This window comes from Aptenodytes patagonicus, chromosome 1, assembly GCF_965638725.1.
Source record: "Aptenodytes patagonicus chromosome 1, bAptPat1.pri.cur, whole genome shotgun sequence".
Taxonomy (NCBI): Eukaryota; Metazoa; Chordata; class Aves; order Sphenisciformes; family Spheniscidae; genus Aptenodytes; species Aptenodytes patagonicus.
Window position 1 is genome coordinate 73,572,725 of NC_134949.1, and position 21,965 is coordinate 73,594,689.

At 35.7% G+C, this 21,965-nt stretch overlaps 1 protein-coding gene across 2 annotated transcripts in view; it reads left to right on the forward strand.

Annotated features, from left to right (window-relative positions):
* AEBP2 (AE binding protein 2) overlaps positions 1-13,153 on the forward strand; it is a 54,474-nt gene extending 41,321 nt beyond the window's left edge. The window contains exons 6-9 of one of the 2 annotated variants that reach the window (XM_076342442.1): positions 5,257-5,324; positions 9,274-9,387; positions 9,650-9,716; positions 11,017-13,153. In XM_076342442.1, coding sequence (XP_076198557.1) covers positions 5,257-5,324; positions 9,274-9,387; positions 9,650-9,704 — 237 coding nt within the window. In that variant the 3' untranslated portion in view covers positions 9,705-9,716; positions 11,017-13,153. The remainder of the gene's footprint in view (positions 1-5,256; positions 5,325-9,273; positions 9,388-9,649; positions 9,717-11,016) is intronic. The other variant, XM_076342453.1, reaches the window with a different exon arrangement.
* Positions 13,154-21,965: the final 8,812 nt, after the last annotated feature.

Below are 21,965 nucleotides of genomic sequence, written 5' to 3' on the forward strand. Positions count from 1 at the left end.
GATGGAAAAGTCAAGCATTTCCATTTAACCTAAAGAGCAGATATTACACTGATTTAAAAAATGCAGCTTATAGGTTACCCTGTCCTCCACTCCCCCCCGCCCCAGCTTTTTGAAATGGCTAGAATTAATTCTCTGAAATATTTGAATACTAAACTTTTTTCACTGTTCTTAGCTTTTCTAGATATTTTAGTTCAGCAGTCACGTATTGATACTAGTTACATGTGTTTTGAAATCTTAAAACTTTGAAACACAGTAAGTGAATTAAGATGCATACCAATTTATAGGGTGAAATTTTTTTCTTTTTCCAGAAGAGGTCAGCAGAACTCCATTTCTGATTTGAGACAACTTTGATGCACATTTCCTTCAGAGATAAATTCAAATTAAATTTCCCTTTTGTTTCTGGGACAGTGCATGAAATTTAGAGAATATAGTAAAAGTTTTTCTCAAATAAAGCTGTATTGAGCATACATCTACTGGCTGAATTATATTTTTAAATGAAAAACTTAAATGGACTTAAGTTCTTTACAAAATTATTTTAAGTCTTCAGAGCATCATTATTGCAGACATGCTAGATTTCTTCCATTTCAGTTGTAACTTTTGCAGACTTGACCCTAAAGCTCTGATTTACTAGTGTCAAAATAGCAAATCATTTTTTTTTCAATTGCTTTCTTGCAAAATTTTTGCAATTTTGCATTTGTCTGCATCATAGCTGTGTTTCTGACTCTAGCCTGCCTAGGATATGGTAAAATTTTCATTGCACTAATTATTAAAAGTATCCACTTTTATCACACCTTTTATAAAAATTTCTTTAAATTTGACAATTTCAAAATATATGTGGGAAAAAGCAATGGCAGCTATAGATGCCAGATTTCTGTTGTCTCCTAACAGAAACCTAACGTACTACTCCAATGTTAAACAAAAATGGGTTTGTTCCCTATGTGGAGAGAGGATCTTTCATCCCAGTCAAAAACAAGTGAATTGCTCAGATTTTGAGTATTGATTATTTAGTAGGGATAAGATAAGCCAATGATATGGGGAAAAAGTCTGCAAAATTCACATTGGATACAAGTATATCTCTCTGTGCGAAAGCATCCTAGCTATAACTTTCATAGCTTTCATGTATTATATATGATTAGCTCTTTTGTTATGAAAGATTTTTTTTTTATTTTCTACCGCTAAAAGTTACTTTCTTCTCCTCTTAAACTTCTCTGTGTGTGTGAAAGCTGGTTCAAGCCCTTAGTTTAGCACTGATTGCTTAAAGATGTTACTAGGTCTCTAGAATAAAAGAATGGTACTTGCAGTGGTGTAATTCAGGCAGTACTTGAATTGCCCTAAACTTTGTACCCTGAATATCTTTTACACATCGGTGTTGCACTTTTTTTTTACAAATATCTCTCTTTTCAGTGTGGTGATGATAAGACAACAGAGTCCTAAATTTTGTACTGCGTATTACTGAAAACGAGAAATTGTTAGCGTTTGTCTGTACTTTTTTTTTTTCCTGTTGGAGAATGCAGGTGATGATATTGGGTGGTTCTCGCAGAGATCTATGAGGTTCTGGAATCACCATGTGTTATACTGTAAATCCCTGTAGAAGCAGTGCTATTGATCATTTGATAGAGGAACAGCAACCCCAGCTTTAACTAGTACTTAGATGTAATATGCATCTGTGACTGGTGTATTCTGTATGGTTTCCTAGTTCATATTCTTCAAGTTTTAGCTAGGATGAAGAGCAGTTTATGGAGAATAACTTCTTTCTAACTTGGGTGTAGCTAGTTTATGTCCAAATGCTAACATTTTAAAATGTCACCTGTAAACTTTTCAGTATGTGATATCCATGATGCTTGCATTACATGAGAGAACATACGTGTCTCCTTAAAACTTGAAGGTTAATTTGAGAATGAACTGGACTGTACAAGAAAATGTATGGTTTTGAATGGGAAAGCTGATGAGAACTGAGTTTTATTTGCCCTGTAAAGTGAGCTTTGACTTACCTTTATTTGGTTTCAGGCTCAGGTGCTCCAGTCTGCAGCAAATAAACTGAGTTTGCAGAAGCAGCAGCTGGGTTCTGGCCAAAGGCTAAAACTTAAATTTGGAAGGGATTGGAGGAGTGCTTTCTAAATCTTTATTTAAAAAGAAGTCCGGGTTTTCATCCCTGCTCCAAATTTAGCAAAAGGATGTAGTATCCTGTTGTGGGTATGGCTTGAGACTTCTGAGAAAAAGTCTTAGCAATGTTTCACGTGCCTAAATTAAAGAACCTTATAGTATTCTTTGATACAAGAGTCAATTAAACTTTGTCTAATTGGCAAAAATTACTAGAAAAAGGATTTTTACTGTCATTTATCTACAGTATCCCACTATGACATCCTATTGCAGTTCTTGCAGGGAGCATTCCTTCAATTTATCTTGAATTGCCTGATATCAAAAAGCAGATTTTCTCTCTCTGCCTTCTAATTCCATTTCCAGATGAATTGTGAATACATATTTGTTGTGGTTTAACCCGGCAGGCGGCTAAACACCACCAGTGGGATGGGGGAGAGAATCGGGGAAAAAAAACAGAGTAAAATTTCATGGGTTGAGATAAAGACAGTTTAATAGGACAGAAAAGGAAGGGAAAATAATAATAATAATGATGATAATAAAAGAATATACAAAATAAGTGATGCACAATGCAATTGCTTACCACCTGCCGACCGATGCCCAGCCAGTTCCCAAGCAGTGGTCACTGCCCCCTGGCCAACTTCCCCCAGCTTATATACTGAGCATGACGTCATATGGTATGGAATATCCCTTTGCCCAGTTTGGGTCAGCTGTCCCGGCTGTGCCCCCTCCCAGCTTCTTGCTGGCAGGGCACGAGAAGCTGAAAAGTCCTTGACTACTGTAAGCACTGCTCAGCAATAACAAAAACATCCCTGTATTATTATCAACACTGTTTTCAGGACAAATCCAAAACACAGCACTGTACTAGCTACTAGGAAGAAAATTAACTCTATCCCAGCCAAAACCAGCACAGTATTAAATGAGAGATCCTAAACCTGGGGCTTACTAATGGGAACCTTTTCCTTTTGGAAGACCTGTGCCTTACTGTACTTCATTTATTGCTTCTCTAACCTTAGGTCATTGGATGGCCTTTTCCACATCTCATGACAACTTGGTTTAAAACCTTTTAGTGTAAGACTTCAGTATTTTTTAGAAACTCAGTACCTCAAACACTGTGGTGGGTTGACCTTGGCTGGATGCCAGGTGCCCACCAAGCTGCTCTATCACTCCCCTCCTCAGCTGGACAGGGGAGAGTATATAACGAAAGGCTCATGGGTCGAGATAAGGACAGGGAGTGATCACTCACCAATTACTGTCACGGGCAAAACAGACTTGACTTGGAAAAAATTAATTTAATTTATACCGTACTCTGATTTGATTGGCAAATGAGAAATAAAACCAAATCTTAAAAACACCTTCCCCTCACCCTTCCCTTCTTTCAGTGCATGAAATTTAGAGAATATAGTAAAAGTTTTTTTCAAATAAAGCTGTATTGAGCATACATCTACTGGCTGAATTATATTTTTAAATGAAAAACTTAAATGGACTTAAGTTCTTTACAAAATTATTTCAAGTCTTCAGAGCTCCAAACCTCACACAGAGGAAGCTTCTGGCATCTTCTCACAGGAGCCACCCCTGTAGCCCCTCTGCTACCAAAACCTTGCTACGCAAACCCAATATTCCAGTTTTCATCTAGAAGCATATTGATACCTTCAGATATCTCAAATATATCTGTAATAATAATCTGGCTGTTAAATCCATGGACACTTCTCTCTGCATCATTTTTGTTTAGATGATCACTTGCATAGCTGTAAAAATAAAACGTTAAACAAATTTGTGAATTCCTTGAAATGTCATGACTAAGTTTAATTTACCATGGTATTCAGTTGTGGGAAATTGCTTTGGTTGATGCAGATTATGGACTTCAGTATTTGAGTTCCATATGCTACATTTTAGTTTAGCCTGTTTCATAAAGATCACTTGCCACCCTTCTGTATTTCTGTGCTTTAAAGGTTCTTTAGTAAACTTTTTGGAGTTTACAGTATCTGCAGTGGCTATGTATAGAATCTTTCAAAGATTTAATAAGCGTTTTATGCTCAGAGGTGCAGAAGGTGGGAGAATTGGTGTTTGAAGCAAATAGGAAAATCTGGATGAAGTATTGTGACGTGTAGTAAAGGAGAAGCTGAGGGTAAATCAGCAGAAGAGGAAGCAAACAGCTTTTCCCTGTTTTTCTGTGTACTGTAAACTTTTGTGATACCTTTTGAATGGCAGTGTTAAAGAATATATTTGTACCTGAATGAACAGATTTCTCTCTTACACTTTCTGTGTGTGTATTTCTAACTTTATCTTGGCTAACGGTGGGAGTCTAACTTCAGGGTCCTGCACCTAAAAACTTTATTCTCTGTGAGAGTATCTTATGTGCTGGTCTATTCTGAACTAGTTTGAGAAACTATGAGAAAGGAGTTCTCGCTTCTTGTCTGGGACCTTACCAGTGGAGTACATACGTTCTGCTTAATCTCTATCAATTGTTGACAGGTCTTTGAGATGTCGTTTGATTTGTCATTCATATAACAATAGTAGCAAGTGTACTTTCTACAGTGTTAAGGGTCCCCATTACGTATGCATTAAACAATCTCTGTAAGCCTGTGAGTTCATCCAAGGAAGAACTTTGCCATTGCCCCATTCAGTGCTTGGTTTAGGTATTGAAAAGGAATAGGTAAAGATTACCTAGGAAGTGTTATGCATACGATGTGTCCAGATGTCAAAGCATTTGTGAGAGAAGATTGTATTCTTATGCCATGCTATAATTAAACTATAAACTGCATCAGTTTCTCGCATCTTCTGTAGATGTCTTGTGGAACAACATGAGCATATTTGTAGAGGATTGTATGTTCTCCAAAGCTTTTGGAGTAGCTGCTTAAAAACTTGAACTATTTTAAAAGAAAGACAACTACTTGCAGGATGCTTTTTTCTTTTTTCTTTTTTTTTTTTTTCAGGGACCACTCAGTAGACAAATGTTAAAGGAAAATATTAAACCTTGCCAAGAATGGCTTGAGTAGTGATATGTACATTCTACCTGTATGTAGAATTAATACAACTTTCAAAGAGTAAACCAGTTTGCCTTTTATGAATGTCCAGTTGAACATGAAGAACAACAGGTTTTTTGAGCAAAAAATCTGCAGATTTGGTTTTAATTATGATTTATGTAATTATTATCAGGTAATAGCTAAAAGAAAAGAAGATTCTGGAAAAATAAAACTCTTGCTTCATTGGACACCAGAGGACATGTGAGTATATTGCTAGTGATATGTTATAGGATTTAAATGGGGAAGGATTTACAATGGGGTAAATGAACTGTCTGTCATTAAATTATGTTGTGCCTTTGAATATTTAAATTAAAGTTCATGTTTTAAAAAATGCTTCTTAAAAAGTAATTTAGAAGTTTAAAAAAAATAATAAGCATTGCTTTAATTGATTTTTACTTTGGCTTCCAAGTATTTAGACTCTGATACCAGTTTAGGTAAACTTGAAGCTATATTTTTGATGCATTTTTGTCACCATGGGTATTAATAACAAAGTCCTCTAATTATTGAATGGGGAGTTCAGGTTGATTTTGCCAGCCATATATATAAGGAAATTTATCACTGGGACAACTTTGTCTTACCCACTGATTCATCGTGATCCTAAAATACTTTTAGGTACTGAAAAATGTACAATCATCAGTGTAACAGTAGGACTACAAGAATCTTTGCCTAGGTGCCACAATTTAACAGTATAATAACCACAGTTCGCCCTTTAAGGTATCTATCTCATATTGCTGCTGCTTTGGATTCTCCCACTGAAGCTTGGAATAATCTTCCAGCATGTTTGGCTGCTTTTTTATCTTGGTTTTTCAAAGTTCTATCTTGTTCCAAATGAGTAGCCTTGTGTGTAATGCAGGATGAAGGTACTGCTCTCAGGTAGGCTTGGGACATATGAAGTAGTAAGTGTACTTCAGAAATAATTTATCTACTTCTTTGAAATAGCTGAGATCTCATCTCTTTCTTCTGACACAGAAAAGAATTTATATGTAACTTTTATTCTACTTTTCCATATAATTAAGATAAAATGTTTGGTTTCCACTGTGCTGTAGGAGAGCAGTAGGCAGTGTAGTTTTAGGAGAGGCAGTAGCTGTATGCTCCATGTTTTCCACAAGTTTTAAGGCGATTAACTACTTTTCCTTTTAAAGGTAAGAATAATTATAATAGCATTTATCTCTTGGGATTCATAGTCCTGCATACTGATTCCTGGATCCATAGTCCTGCATACAGATGAAGTTACTGGGATGTTTAGTTCACATTAAGATGGAAGTTACTGAGACATTTAGTTCACACTAAGATGAATAGCTGCATAATTAGGTAGGACATGCAGGTTTAGAGGCTCGCTCGTAAAAGGAATTTCAGTTTTACCAGGAAGATATCTCTAAATTGGTAGAATTCATTAGGTAAGGATATCTAAGTTTCAGATGAAATAGTCATAGTTCATGCAATTAACTTTTAGAATAATGGGGTCTCTTGGATTCAGTGGTGCTTTTAAGTGATTGAGTGGGATGGTGATGCAAAGCCTTAGCATAACAGAAATTTACCTTTTGCTTTGAAGTGGTTTAAATTACTCAGTTTTGTAGTGCCCCAGTTAGTCATGCGCAGCAGTGCGAACTTGGCAGTGTGAATCTCTTATAACTTTTATTCTCAGAGGACTAGGGTTGCTGATAAGTTATCTGCAGCAATGTTTGGCATTTTGGTGCTATTTTGAAGTGTCTGTAGCTTTAGCTGCTCATTGCAGCACTTGTAGACTGCAAGTTTCAGTTCAACTTGGGAGAGAATAACTAAAATATTCTAGTAAAAAGTGTAGTTTTTTGCTTCCTTTTAGGACAGCTGGTAATACTATATGTAACAACATTCTGAAATTATTTTTATTAAAATATGAGTGTTTTGCTCATGCAGATGAATACAATATTAGAATCTCTTCATTGGAGAAGACAAGTTATTCAGTAATGTTAAGACATCCCCGATAGAATGGAGATTTGATTGGTCAGGTCAAAGGAATAAGGTGTTTTATATTGATATTTCTTGCACCTTGGTTGGGTTAGGTAAAGGGTATATTTCCTGCACTGAATGATGTAGTTTTGAGTTATTGAGTATTCGGTAGATTCAATTTAATCTTGATTATTACAGTTAAGAACAGCAAATGCAAGGTATCGTGGCTCATGTCATCCGTCTGTCTTACACAGTGCATGTACTCACACTTCAGAGAAGTTGAATGCAGTCATGATGATTACTTTCCATTGTGCTGAGCTGTTCATCAGCCTTTCAGATGGAGCTAGTAATAATGATTTAACTTCTTCTATTCTGAGTCATCTTGAAAAACTGTTAAACTGCTCCAGGTTCTCTGTACATTAAGTATTTTTCCAGGAAAAGTAAACATTCGTGTTTAACCTGTTTCCTATACAAGAGGGAAATAACTTTAAAAATTTTTTTTTTAGAGCAGGAATTTATTCTTTGTGCCAGTACTTCTTAGCTTACCAAGTTGTTGTCTTTATGTATATTTCAAATAGTCTTTGCATGTGAAAGTTTTTTCTTATTTGCTGTCTGTGTCGTTTTGCATCTTCAGCATATAGCTTATACTAAAAATGTCTTCCAAATGTTGCTTGTCAAAAAAACTGATTTTGGCTTTATTTAAAAAAAAGTCTTACGATGTTTTTTGACCTTTCAAGATCTGTATTAAACCTTAGTAGATATATGGATTGCCTCCTGGGTGTTTTTTTAAATTTTCTTCCCCCTCTTTTTTCTTTTTTTCTTCCACCTTCATCTGAAAAGGGAAAAGTATCATTGGAGAAACTCCTTTTCCTACTGGGGTAGAATTTCTCTGTTTCATTTCATTTTTTTGGATGGCTTACCCAAAAAAATTGAATTTGAGTTGCAGCTGATTTTCATTGCTGAAAAATAGAGATTCAGTTTAATAATTTGCAACAGTCTGTAAAATTGCATATAGCTTTGGTCAGAAAAAGAACTGTTTAGATAGTCTTAAATGTTGGGTTTCTCAATTTGAAACTTGTTTCAAAATGTTAGAATTCTTAATTGCAAACTTAAACTTTCCCCAATATGAAATTAATTTTTGGCTCCTAGGTCATGTTAAAAAAAAAAAAATTAAAAAAAAATTATGTGGGCTGAAAATCTCAGGGGTTGCTGGGTTGTTTGGGGTTTTTTGTTTGTTTTTTGTTTGGTGTGTTGTTTTCTTTTTTTGTATTTTGGGTGGGTTTTTTTTTTCCCAGTAGTGGAAGAAAAATGGATCACTTGTTTGTTCTGCATACCCGTGGTCAATGCTAACTTTTGGAAGGAGGCAGAAAAGCGGGTTTTCAGTAAGACACTGATGACCTCTGCGAGCCCAGTGCCTCTCTTAACAATGTGTTACCTGAAAACCTCAGCAGGGCCTTAAAAACCCAATGTGTTTTCAGTAAAAGAAGCAATAATGCAATAAGCCACTCTGAAGTAGGCATGTTTAGTTTCAAAGAATTTAAGTACAAAACGTAGATCAATTGTGTATGTTATCTCCGGCCACCTTCCCCAAGTTTCACTGCAAGTGGCACTGAAGCAACAATTCCCTTTAATGTATAAAGACCAAGTTTTATTCCATGTCACAGTGAGAACTGTTACATAGCCAAAATATTTTGTGGTGATTGCCTGCATTTCCTCAGAAGGTAATCAAACAATTAACTTCAGCAAAATTGGAGCATTTTGACATTGAAAGCTTTGAACTTGGAGCAAGTAAATTAGTGTAACTTGAAGCTCAGTGCTTGCAGTATATTCTGGCCTTTACTTTGACAGCATCAAAGAATTTTATGCCCAGTAAAATAAAGTATTTTAAAAGATCTGATTTTGTTTCCTGCTACGCATTTTCACATAAATTGTTAAAATGGAGAATGTAATGCCATTACCATTGTATGTTTGGTTTAGTATTCTTCTGGAATAATCTGAATTCTGTTTAGTATTTTTTTCACACTGAGAACTTGAAAAAACTTTGAAGTATAATGTGTAAAGATTGGCTGTCTTTTCCTCGCTCCAGTGAAGATGCTTTTTATCCAGTGAAATGTGAAGATTACTTTAAAAACTTCATATGTACTAGTTTACCGCATGAATTTATGGTAAGAAAAACGGTTGATCTTTTTTGAATATTTTTATTTTATTTATTTATTCATAGTCTGCCTGATGTGTGGGTAAATGAAAGTGAGCGACATCAGTTAAAAACTAAAGTAGTTCATTTATCAAAACTACCAAAAGATACTGCCTTGCTTCTGGACCCAAACATATACAGGTAATGTCCTAATTTTGAAACTTTCTTTACTTAAATATAGTCTTAAGCCTCACTTAACTTTTAGACGTTGGAAAGTCAGGATTGCTAATGCATTATACACCAGACCAGGGAGCCTCGATCCTGTCAGCGTCCAGGAGTTAAGTTCTGAGGTCTTAAGTTGTTTCAGAATTACTTAACTTCTTGAACTGAACTCTAGTTACTGAGAAACGGGGAATGTGTGTATTTACCAAGTGTATTTTACTTTTTTGTGCTTGGTGTACAGAAATTCTAGTAAAGGAGGTACATACAGTGGAATCCTGAAAGATCACTTCTGTTAAGATCACATACTGGTTTGTATACCAATTTTTTTAAAGTCCAAATTTATCTTTACATATTTTATATTCAACTGTAATACACGCAGTATTACCTTGAAATCTGTACTTGTATACAAGTACTGTTATTTTTTAATACAAGATTCTTTAGAGGGGGACAGAAGGGAACAGTACATGTCTTTAAGCTGCATTCACATTCGTGTTTTTAGGACTTCAGATTGGCTTCTAATCCATCTTGTTTCTAATAATTTCCTGATTTCCCCCCCCCCTCTTTATTAGTGTGCTCACATAATTGTCAGTACCCACAGTTCTGTGTGTGTACAGTTTTAAAGGTAATCTGAAATGCTTAATTCACTCTTAAGTTTTTGAACATGTAAAGTTACATATTTATGGGCTTATATTAAAAATTCATGAAAATGGGTCAGAAAGAAAAAAAAAGTTTTTCTGCCATAACCAAAGTTCAGTGTTCCTATGTTTCTTCCTTAACATCCAGTGACCTAGTGTCTAAAGGAGTAACTAAAACACTAATCTGAGGTCTTGATATGCGATAAGCCTTTCAGTTCACCTTTAATATTCAGTGTATTTCACTAATCAAATTAATGAAAACTTGGTTTACAATATGAAAATAAATCATCATACTATATCTATCTTTGTAAATGTAAGTATTTAAAATACTTACTTTAGTATATGAACTACTGATGTTAACAGTAAATCAAAAAATGTTACGAGGAAATTGGATTGTGTGTTTTAAAACTGCTTAACACAGTGACTGTTTTGTAATCTAATTTAGGTGTTAATCATCTTTATATTGATTATCTTCACAGAACTTGATAGATTAATTTGATTTGAAAAGGAAAAAATAACCTTTTAAAATAAAAATGTAATGATCTTTGGGATTAAGTCCTTGGGGAAAAATGAGCAACCCTTTCTACCTCTCCCAAATAAAATTAAGGTCCCCTCACATAATGTTGTACTAGATTTTTAGCAGTATAGTTCAGTGTGTGATTAAAAAGAGCTTTGGGACCAAATGTGGGAGACAAAGAAATAAAGTTGAAGACCAAAACTTTACAGGGGGAAAAAGTGGTTAAGGGAATTCAGTGACAGCTATGAATGTCATGCTAAAATGATGACTCCAATAGAAAGTTTGAAATAATTATCTGAAATGTATGCTGATATGGGATCACCTAAAATGGCTTTCAGTTTTAATCAAATTAAATGAAAGTAGATTTTATGTAGTCATGATTTCATAGTATACTCTAGCTGACTCGAATTTACGTCTCAGGGTCTTTATGTAAAACTGTACTATCTTCTTTTACAGAACAATGCCCCAGAAGAGGTTGAAGAGGTAAAAACCAAGCAAGTGGGGACACCTGCAGTCTTAGTCACTGACAATGGATTTAGAAACAAAGTTGCACATTAGTCAAATCCCATCCTTTTTTTTTTTTTTTTTCCTTAGATAAATATTTATGCTTAGTGTAAACATTCTGTGAATGAAGTTGATGCTTCCGTGGAATATATTAATATATTACTGTATATCCACATTTTCATGGAATGGTACAGTGGGAGACTGAGCAAACACTCTTCTGGCAACTTAGTGGAACAACTAAAAGGCTTTGCATGCTTGCTTCTTTAAGCTGCTTTTTTCTTTAGTGAATACAGTAGTTTATATTTGATGAAAAGAAAGAGTAACCATCACCATTTACTCACAATTCCCAGGAGAACTGTTAACAAGCTATTAAGGCTTCTTGTCAATGTTAACTGAAGATAACACATGCCAGACAATAAAACAGCTACCAAGGGATTATCCTGTTGCCCTTTGAGTATGGTGGATAGTAATCATTCGTCATTTGTAATCTCTTGTCCTTTTGCAGATCCCTAAAATATGTTGGATTATAATGTTTAAACAAATGTTGATGGAATGCTTGTCTTTTCCAATCAACTATGAATACATATAGTACAGTTTAAAGATGTTGAGAGTGTTGCAGTATGTCTGACCCCCTTTTCAGGAGTAGTATAGTATGTTAATGAGATCTGCTTTTATGTGATCCGTATAAATGGATGGTTTTTGAAAAACCTCTACTTAAGCAGTTAGTGTTATTGGTGGTTTATTTTACTTTTTTGACCCTTTAGGATCGCCATTCACTTGTAAAGTATACTTTTTTATTTGGCCTAATGTTTTCTAGATGTAAAGAAAATGGTATTTTTTAAAAAAAAAATCTAGAAAATCAATCCTTTATGCACCAAAGTTGGCTTTGAAAAGGAAAGTAAAATCATTTTCTTGCTTAATAAGCAAGAAGCCATGGATTTTTTTAACTGACAAATAGAGATGTGTCTAACCTGTTAGTCTTTGTATGGAGACAAAAATGTTGCATATAGATAATAGGACATTGCTTGTAAATACTTCAGCAGATTTGTAATATATTTTTATATTATGAAATGTACTGTAGATGTTTTTCTAGAGGCATGAAAGTTAAAATGTATATATTACGGTAGAAATAATATTGAAGGATATTGTAATTCACTAGTGCTGCCAGAAGAATTGTTTAAAAAAAGCACCTTCCTTAACAATAAAAAAACCCTTCTTTTACATACCTAAGGGACTATATACTACTGTTAATATCTGTTGTAAGAACAAAAATACATTGAACATCCTTCCCAGAAATCTTAGAGGGATGAATAGTACCCATAATTAATTCATGGCGCTCCTTTCTAATAGTGAACGTGAAATTAGTTTTTTCCTTACTATTGGAAGGAACTAATATGTAAAATTTGTATGGATATATGCAGTCAAACTGCAGAGTTAGTCCTCCTTATTGGGGAGGAATTTACTACAGTGAAACTAATAACCAGCAGTTTTTACACTAAATTTTTATTAAATAGAATAAAACTTAAAGTAACCCTTTGGTTGCAGAAGTGAGTATATCCTAATATAATACAAATGCATTCTGCATTGGTACTGACATGAGAGTCTTGCTTAGCTCCAATGGGTTAAAAATGTTACTTATATACACAAAAAAAAAATCTTATCAAACAAAATGAAGTGCAGATTAAAAGCACCACTAATATAAGATGTTCTGGAATGGTTGTTTAATAAGGGTATTATTCATAAAATCTGTAGTGATGTGACTTTATTTTTGAAAAAATGCAGTGTTTTGGGTTTTTTTTTTTGCTTGAGCACTTCACCTACTGCTTTTTCTGTACCTATAAAGTAATCCGTAATCTTTGTTTCTTTTTTTGAATTTGTTATAAAATTGCCAAATAGAAGTGTTTCAGATATAGTTTGTATTTGTATTTTTTTAATTTTATTGCTTCATGAGTTTCTTGTAAGTCATTTATAATTGACAGATGATTGTAGACCTTGCCTGAGTATTTTTTCTAATAAAACAAAGCAAACAAACCTGATTAGCTTCAAAAGTACAAGTTTTCAATGAAGTTTTCAAAGATAAATATAAAAATGTCACTATCTCTTTATTTCCCCTGTAAGTAGTAACATGCATACCTTTACACAATTGGGAATTCATGGATTCAAGTCATGTATTGTTCATGTAAACTGTGACTTTCTTTTCTTGGGTTTGAGAAAAGTATCATCTGATGTTCTCATGATACAACTTCTGCCTTGGAAGGAAAAATCAGTTAAAATTCAAAATGTCTGTGAACAAATGGATACATTGGAATTAATTAAACTTTCCATAGTAGTCAAAAGGTAAGTGGATTTTTGGCGTTTTTTTCCCTTGAAGTTATCAAAGTGAATTGCTAAAAGTATTTATGCTTGAAAGTTGTTTTTATTCTACAAGTTATGTAATATCTTGGTGGCAGTTTATGTTTCAAATGACAGTCATGTCTCTCTAAAGCTCTGCTTCCGTTTTTGTGTGTCCCCCCGGATGAATTTCAGAGTACCAGATAAATGGAACTGGCACTTCATGCTGGGAGGCATTGATCGCTTTGTTACGAAAAAAATCTTATTGCTCTTATTGTTATTCTTGAAAAGTGTTAATGAAATAATGGGCCCCTCCCCTTTGGAGTAGTTCCATGTGTTTTCTTTTGGGATGTAACACACAGAGGTTTCCTCCTGTCTTTCTCAAGAACATTTTTTTTTAAATAGATTTTTCCAAATACCTACAGAATGCATTCCCTCCCACCTGGAGTGTTTATTTTCTTTGTGGAGAAATGTCACCAAGACAAACCTGTAGTTATTTTACCCTTTTGTTTCCAGACTGCTTTAATGAGTAACTATATAAATATCCTAAATTTATACTTTTTTGATTAGAGGTTCTGTATTATCTTTAACACATTACAGAAGGTGAGCAAAAGAAAATGACTAATTTTACAGTTAAATCATGGCAAAATACACTGGAGTGTGTACTCCAGGAGGGGAGGCTGAGGGAGCTGGACAGGTTCAGCCTGGAAAAGAGAAGACTTTGGGGGAACCTAACAGCAGCCTTCCAGTACCTAAGAAGTTCCCAAGAAGGTGGAGCCAAGCTCACTTAAAACTGCACAGCAGGAGGATGAGAGTCAGTGGTCATAAATTGAAATGGGAGATTTTGTTTTTTCACTGTGAGGATAGTCAAGCGTTGGAACAGATTACTCCCAGAGATCCCAGAAATCTCTGTCTTTGATGGTTTTCAAGATCCAGACAAAGCCCTGAGCAACCTGTTCTGGATTCAGTGTTGTTAATGTTGCACTGAGCAGGAGATTAGGCCAGATGCTCCCTTGGAGGTCCCTCCCAACATGAATTATTCTGTGTTTCTGTGATTTGGAACTAAGTAGGCTTTCTCTTCCAGCCCACGTGCTCAGGAAGACATCAGCTATGTTTAGCTCATGTTAGCAAGGTGTTCATATGTTCGTAGATCATGGTTAGAGTTGGAGCTGTTTGAATTGAAAGCCGATCAGCTGTGGCAGTAAGGTGGAGCTGGGGCTTTAGTCTGTTTGTCTTGGCCAACTGTATGCTTGAACTACACTGGCATGATCGTCTTAAGGTAGATGCTTGCATCAGCTTGAGGATGTGGGTCAGAAAAGGGCATGGGATAGAATGTTTACTCCCCCACTGTCGGGTGACACCAGCAAGGGTTTTCAGAAATCTCAAATGTGTTTGTGGGTGTCTTGGGTTATCTTACTTCTGGGACACCTTTGAAGAGGAAGTGCTGAATCAAGCTCTTTGAAAGTTACACTTTTCAGGAGCTGCAATGCACCCAAATATCTGTGCCCAGAATCACCAGTCCTTTTGGAATGTGTTAGCTTGAATTTTACAGTTTTCTAAAACTGAATAACAGGATTTTTGAGTGAGGAGTGTTGTTTGGGGAATGAAGATGATCTCTGCCTTTTGCTTAAGTGGATGGAAATTCTTCTCTGGGAAGACTTCCTAGCATTTGGGCATAGCATCGCATACAGCTGATTGATTGTTTGATACTAGATATCATTCTGTCTACTAAAGCACTTTAATAGATGGAGCAGTAACACATCAGTTCTTTTCTAATACTTACATTGCATATAAGTTTCTCTGAAGTTACTGTGACTTTTCAGGTTTTGGCCAAATTGCATAATATGCAACACTGTATATTTTTTTTTTTTTTTTTTACTTCTATATTCTGTTAAGTAATTATATCAGTAGTTTCCGATTTAAATTACATATTAAATCTGGACTAGCTTCATTTGGGAACAAATAGATTAATTATGTTTAAATCTGCATTGTTTTTAATAGTAGGAATTTAAGTGATTGATTTCTGTTCCTTTCAGCTTTTCTGTGCAGCATGTGAATTGATCATCATAGAAAACCAGTCTGATTTAATACTTCAGTCTGAAATTGATGATATATCCTCACTTAATGCTTTCTTGCCTTTACATTTTAAACTTGCATATGAACCTATCATAAGTATTTCTCTTGTCACATTAATGTATGACAAGTACAACAGGAAAAAAATCATCTCATCGGGAAAGTTGGCTTTTAAAAAGCAGCTGAATCTATGGTTTCTTTCAGTCATTTTCTATAAGTTGTTAAGTAGACATTCTGTGAATGGCTCCTATATGCATACGGCTCTGAAAGTAAAGTAAACAGTTTGATCCCTAAAACAAGATATTCTAAACAAAACATTCCAGCAACAGAAGATGGTCTTAACATCACATGGATTTTCTTAGTCAAGTAAAGATGCCCTTAGATCTGTTAGTTATCGTGGTGTTTATTCCAAGCAAAGAATACTCTTTGGTAAACTGTGTTGCTTCAACTTTTAATAAAAATTTCTGAATTACGTATTTGGGGGGGGGGGGGAGAACCCCACCTGCACACTACTGTTTTGAGCAATACAATGGAAAAAATATTTTCGAATCAAGAATATCCGTTTGTTCATGCCTTTTCAATAACACCCCTTTTTTCTAAAATCCTTTGTGCTTGCAATTATATAAACCAAATTGAGACTAAAAGAATGAATGCTCATATTAATACAACTGTAGTCTCCTAGTGCTTATAATGAGAAGAATCAGGTATAAATACTCGAGGTGAATCTCTCAAAGTATATTTACGAGAAGAGTTATTACAGTGCTGAAGGGCTTCATTATTGTAATCTCTTATTATAATATTTTTTTCTAACGTAGGATGAACTAAAATCTGACTAACAATAAAACCTCGTCCTCCTGGAAGATTAGGATTTTTTCAACCCTCTATTCTATTATGTTTCCCTGAAGATAGTTGATAAACTAGAAAAAACAAATAGATTCAGGTATGCTGTCAAATCTCAGGTTGTCTCCCGGAGGGGGGGGGGGGGGGAAAACAGAGATTAATGTTTTGTGTTTAAAGCAGAACATTGGTTCCAGGAGACAGGAGCTGTGAATTTACTCTTTCCAGGTAAGAAGCTGTGGTGATGAGCATACACCAATGTTGCAACCTGTATTTTTGGATTTTGACTGGAAATGGCAATACTGAGAATTTGCTTTCTTACTGTATTACAGCAGCTGTCCTTGCAGTGAAAAATTCTCCCCAGACTATATGTCCAGGTGTCTTTAATTTTTATACTACAGTACAGTAGTCTACAGAGTATGTATGTTTGGGTTTTGATGTAGTTTTATCAAAATTCTCTGTAATCACTGCTTTGTATTTTTCTTCATTTTAATGAAATGTATAGTTGGAATACTGTTGTCTGCTGTCTGCCTCTTAATGCTTTGCAATCCTTAAAATCTAACCAACTTGCTTATGTTTTCTGTCCAGTACTTTCCATGCTAATCCACTTACACTGTATTATAGCACACAGTGGTACAAGTACAGAGGTGGACCAAAGTAAAGTTCCACATGTACCCATAATTATTGCTGCCCTCATTTTTGAAAACTTGTCTTGCAGCCTCATCTTAAAGTACTTTTATCTGTAATTTCTTAAATGATTTAAAAATATATACCAATTCCAGTATATAGCATCTTACCATCATTTTCAGAGGTGATAGCAGAATTGGGAGTTACTTGTTGATATCCCCAAGGCTCACTGTGCTGAGCTGTCTTGTTGGAGCTAATAGAGTAACTCGGACCAGTAGTGGATATCGTCTTTCATGCAGACTTGGAACAAGAGGGGAAGAAGGAGATGGTACTTGTGAGTTTCGTAGCTGTTGAAGATTGAGAGTAATACTGTGCTCAGTTCTAGGCTGGAAGGAACTGTGATCTAGATATCTCTTCTAAGGTTCTATGCTTAATTTTTTTTCTTTTCTGTTGTCCAATATTTTAAGGCAAAAAGAAAAGCAATGTTCTGGTCTAGCCTGTCTTTCTGGTCCAGTGCTATTTTGTTGTCAGCTGTACATCAAGTTTCTCATATTTATTTCCCCTTCTCTCCCACATACATACTTGCACTTCCATCTCTAATTCTTTTCTAGAGAAGAGTTAAAACCAAGATGTCTTTGTCACAATGTAATTTACAGCAGAATAAAGAAATGTAGTTCTAAGTATAAGAATAAAATTGTGTTGATTGCATACTAAAAGTGGGCCGTTTGTTGACAGCCAGTTATGGGTAAATTCAACTCTTGCAGTTGTTTGTGAAGATTAATACGCTGTGATTTATGCTACATTATTTGTTTTTACTATTTCTAAAAATGGCCCTTTTCACTCGTGTAAATCCTCCTTGGTAGTAGAGCAACAAATAATAAGTAATATGATAAATCTGTTTACTCCGTCCCAGATGAGAGATAATTGCTGATCAGCATACCCTTGGTTTGGCTTGCTTACAGAAGATTTGAGTACTGTCTACTGGATGCTGTTCAAAAGTTTTGTCTAATTTTAATATCCTTTCATCTTAGTACTTTGCCAGTGTTTGTAGTCTCAGTGGAGGATATAAGATCCCCTCATACATTTACTGTGAAGAACTGCCTCTGATTTGAGACAGTAGCTCTTCTGACTAACAAAGGGAAGCAAGAAAATGTAGAGGCAGCAGTTTGGTATTTTGGTTTTTTTTTGTTTTTACTTGAAAGTGTATGGTTGCATCCTATTTAAGGAGAATGTTTACTGTATTAGGGAGATAGCTAAATGGAAATGTTCCTCCTTCTGTAATACTTGTTTGTGAGAACAACTGCTTTCAACAATATCCGGCAAAAGGCGTGAAAGATGTTTCACCATAAGTTCTAAAGGGACTTATGAAATACTTGAATACTAGTAATGCACAACAACTTGACAGTCAAAAGCTAATTCTGTAACAGTACTAGACGTTTAATGCCACTGACCAAACTTGGAGATCTCCTTTGTCTGAACGTCATTGCTCAGTCGTGTTTTTTGACTTGTTCCATCCATGTTATGTCTAAGCTCACATAGCTCAGTGAGATTTGTACAGGCATATGGAGTCTGACCAGTACCTTGTTGACTTTAGAAGGACTTCATTATGGATACTTGACTTGTCTACCTCAGTTCAAATCCGTTGTCTGAAACCCAGATTGTGAAATCAGGAGGAATGGAACATGATGTTGCTTATGATTCATTTAAGCCAAAATGCTCAACATGAGCCAATTAAACGTGTCTAGGCACTGAAATATATGTTTGGATTTACATAATTTCAAGGCCAAAAAATTAGTAAATATGTTGTTTTGGAAGGAAAGCATTGGAATGTGAGATTAAAGACTGCCCTTAAGCAATAAAGGCATTTTAAACAGTTTTAATTTTAAATGCTTTGTAGCTTTTACTTTCTAGTGAATGTGAGGCAGGGGCTTGGACCCTGCTTGCTTTTTCTTTCTTCATGTCATAAATATTCTCTGCTAGAGCATGGAAAATATGTCAATTACACTTAAAACAGTGTTTATTGCACAGCAGATGTGTGCATACAGCAACTGTAGCTGAAAGCCCAAGTATTTAATTAGCAGTTGCCTGCAGCTGGATTCTTTCTTTTTAAACAAGTGGGGAGGTGGAGAAACATAAAAGGTTGTCAAGAGACGTTCTGCTGACAGTGAGCAAGTTCATGTATAATTACTTATTAAAAATTTTGCTCTGCCTCCATACTCAAAGAGCCATCATGTGGTATTGCCGCCTTTTCATTGTGCTGTGCAGTCATCTATGAATTTCATGTCCTCGCTGACCAGATACATGTGCTGCCTCATTCAAATAACATTTCATTGGGTTGTATAGTCTTTAAAAAGGAGAATAATAAGTACGAAGATTTTTTAATAATCTTGTGCTCATCTGTTAGTTTCATTGTAGCTGTTTCCTCTACAGTTGTTGAGCGTTTGCCATTGATTTGAAGGCTGAGGATTTATGTTACAGTCAGATCTGAGAGTCTGGAAATACCTTCCTCATGGGTAAAACAGTCTGGATTTACTTGCTCACGCATTACATACGTAGACTCTCAAGTTGTAACATAGGCTGCTGTTGTGGTTTAACCCGGCAGGCAGCTAAACACCACACAGCCGTTCGCTCATGCCCCCTCCTCCCCAGTGGGATGGGGGAGAGAGTCGGGGGGGGGGAGGGGAGTAAAATTCGTGGGCTGAGATAAAGACAGTTTAATAGGACAGAAGAGGAAGAGAAAATAATAATAATAATGATAATGATAAAAGAATATACAAAATAAGTGACGCATGACGCAATTGCTCACGACCCACTGACCGATGCCCAGCCAGTTCCTGAGCAGCGGTCACCACCCCCCAGCCAACTTCCCCCAGTTTATATACTGAGCATGATGTCATATGGTATGGAATACCCCTTTGGCCAGTTTGGGTCAGCTGTCCCGGCTGTGCCCCCTCCCAGCTTCTCGCTGGCAGGGCACGAGAAGCTGAAAAGTCCTTGACTAGTGTAAGCACTACTTAGCAACAACTAAAACATCGGTGTGTTATCAACATTATTCTCAAGCTGAATCCAAAACACAGCACTGTACCAGCTACTAGGAGGAAAATTAACTCTATCCCAGCCGAAACCAGGACAGCTGCGTAGGTCAAATCTATGGTGGCAGTAATTTTTTTTGCATGTTTTACTTCTCATTGACTAGTTAGTAATAGCTTTTAAAATGAACAGATTTGGGTAAAAATTGAATGTATGCTGTAAAAATTTCAAAGAGCTGGTTTTAGGGTGAAAGGTGGCCTCCGTCTTAAAATAAACTGAATAGTTCCTTTATATTGTTGTTCAGAAGCGAATGATTCTGGAGGAAAAGTGCAAAACAAAAGCTTTATCTTGGCTAATGCCTCATCTGGGTGATCTACTACAAGCTGTACAAACTGCACATTGTAGTTGCTGATGTATTTATCTCCTTGCAGCCCTCCTCCTTTTTTTTTCTTGGCTAATATATTTGTTATTTTTAATTTCAGAAGGTATTTCATGATTTAGTAACCATTACACGCATTCCAATGGGAGCTGATTTCAGCAATAGAAGATGAGGATATTTTAAGCTGGAAGATGGTAAGTAGATGTCAAGACATGCAGCCACACACCATGCAGTTTACGGAAAGTAGAAATGATGTTCCTGTCCCACCCACTCTTCTCCAAGATGCTAGGATCCCACACGTCACAGTATGCTTTTCCATTGTATGTGCGTCTTAGGTACAAATTTAATTTCATAGCAATCTGTAACCAAAAGGTGGCAGCAATCTACCACGCTATGACTACGCATAAATGTAATATATCACTTGGTAGTGATACTACTTAAGGTGTTTAGTTGCTTTTCTAAACCAGTCTCTTTATGTGCAGTTTGTTGCCTCGTTGATGTAGGATGGAATTACCTATTGCTGTTTTAACAGCTCTCCTAACTGTCTTACTGGTTGGGCTATATCTCTCAGATAGTGCAGAGGAGAATAGAAACTGCCTTCTCTTTTAATAAAACTGACTAATAAAAGTGAAAATACTTTAAAGAAATATTTTATTATCAAAGTGCTGAAAAGATTGAATGTTATCAAATCCTGTAAAATGTGGCTGGGTAATTATGGTGCTGGTCACTTTCTTCTCTAATTACCTTTTCTTTGCCAGTGATGCCCAACATTGCACTTTTGACCACCTGATTATCTTTCTAAAGGGGCACGATGGGAAGTATGTTTATGGAATTCTGTATTTATTGTCTAAGTAAGTTGCATATCGAACTTATTTGTTTAGGTACTCAAATCGGGGTTTTTTCTTTTTTTTTCCCCCTCCCCTAAGTAAAAAATCTGGCAATTTCAGCATGGATTTAAAAAAAAAAAAAACAAACTATTTTAAGTTCCTGCCAATTGCAAAACCTTTCAGATTAGTATTCACTTTAGGAGATTAGATAAAAATGCTGCTAGAATCAGGATCACGGTTTCTTTTGTATCTGAGTAGTTCTTTCAGAGGGGAAAATGAAATTTTTGTCTGTAAAATGAGTAGCTACATACAAGGCAGGATTAAAGCAAACTTCCTAAACTCAGAGCTGCAGTTGCCTTCAGAATTGTCCAATAGCAGCATTGAAATGATGGCAGCAAGACGTACCAAACCTTCTTCTGTGCTGGTGTTCATAGAACTTCTCTGAAGAAAACCCTTTTTCCAAAAAGTGATCTTAATCGGTTTGCTTTCTACTGTGTTTCTTCAGTGATGTGAGGTCTCTAACGGCTTTTGATGCCCCAAAACTTCGCTATGTATCTACTGTTTTGCAGTAATCACCTACATAAGCTTTATCCTCTAGTAAATGAAAGTTGACACAACATAGTTCTGTTCCCAGTAAGAAAGAAAATTACTTTGCGTCTATCCAAGAGTGGTGCAAGATAATGCAGTAAACACAGAGCTGTTGAAATACAGTGTCTTTCTTGCTCATGCTTAAAGCCTGAAATTTTAAGCTGGCATCTCAGAAACTATCTTGCATGGCCAGATGTGGAAGAACACAG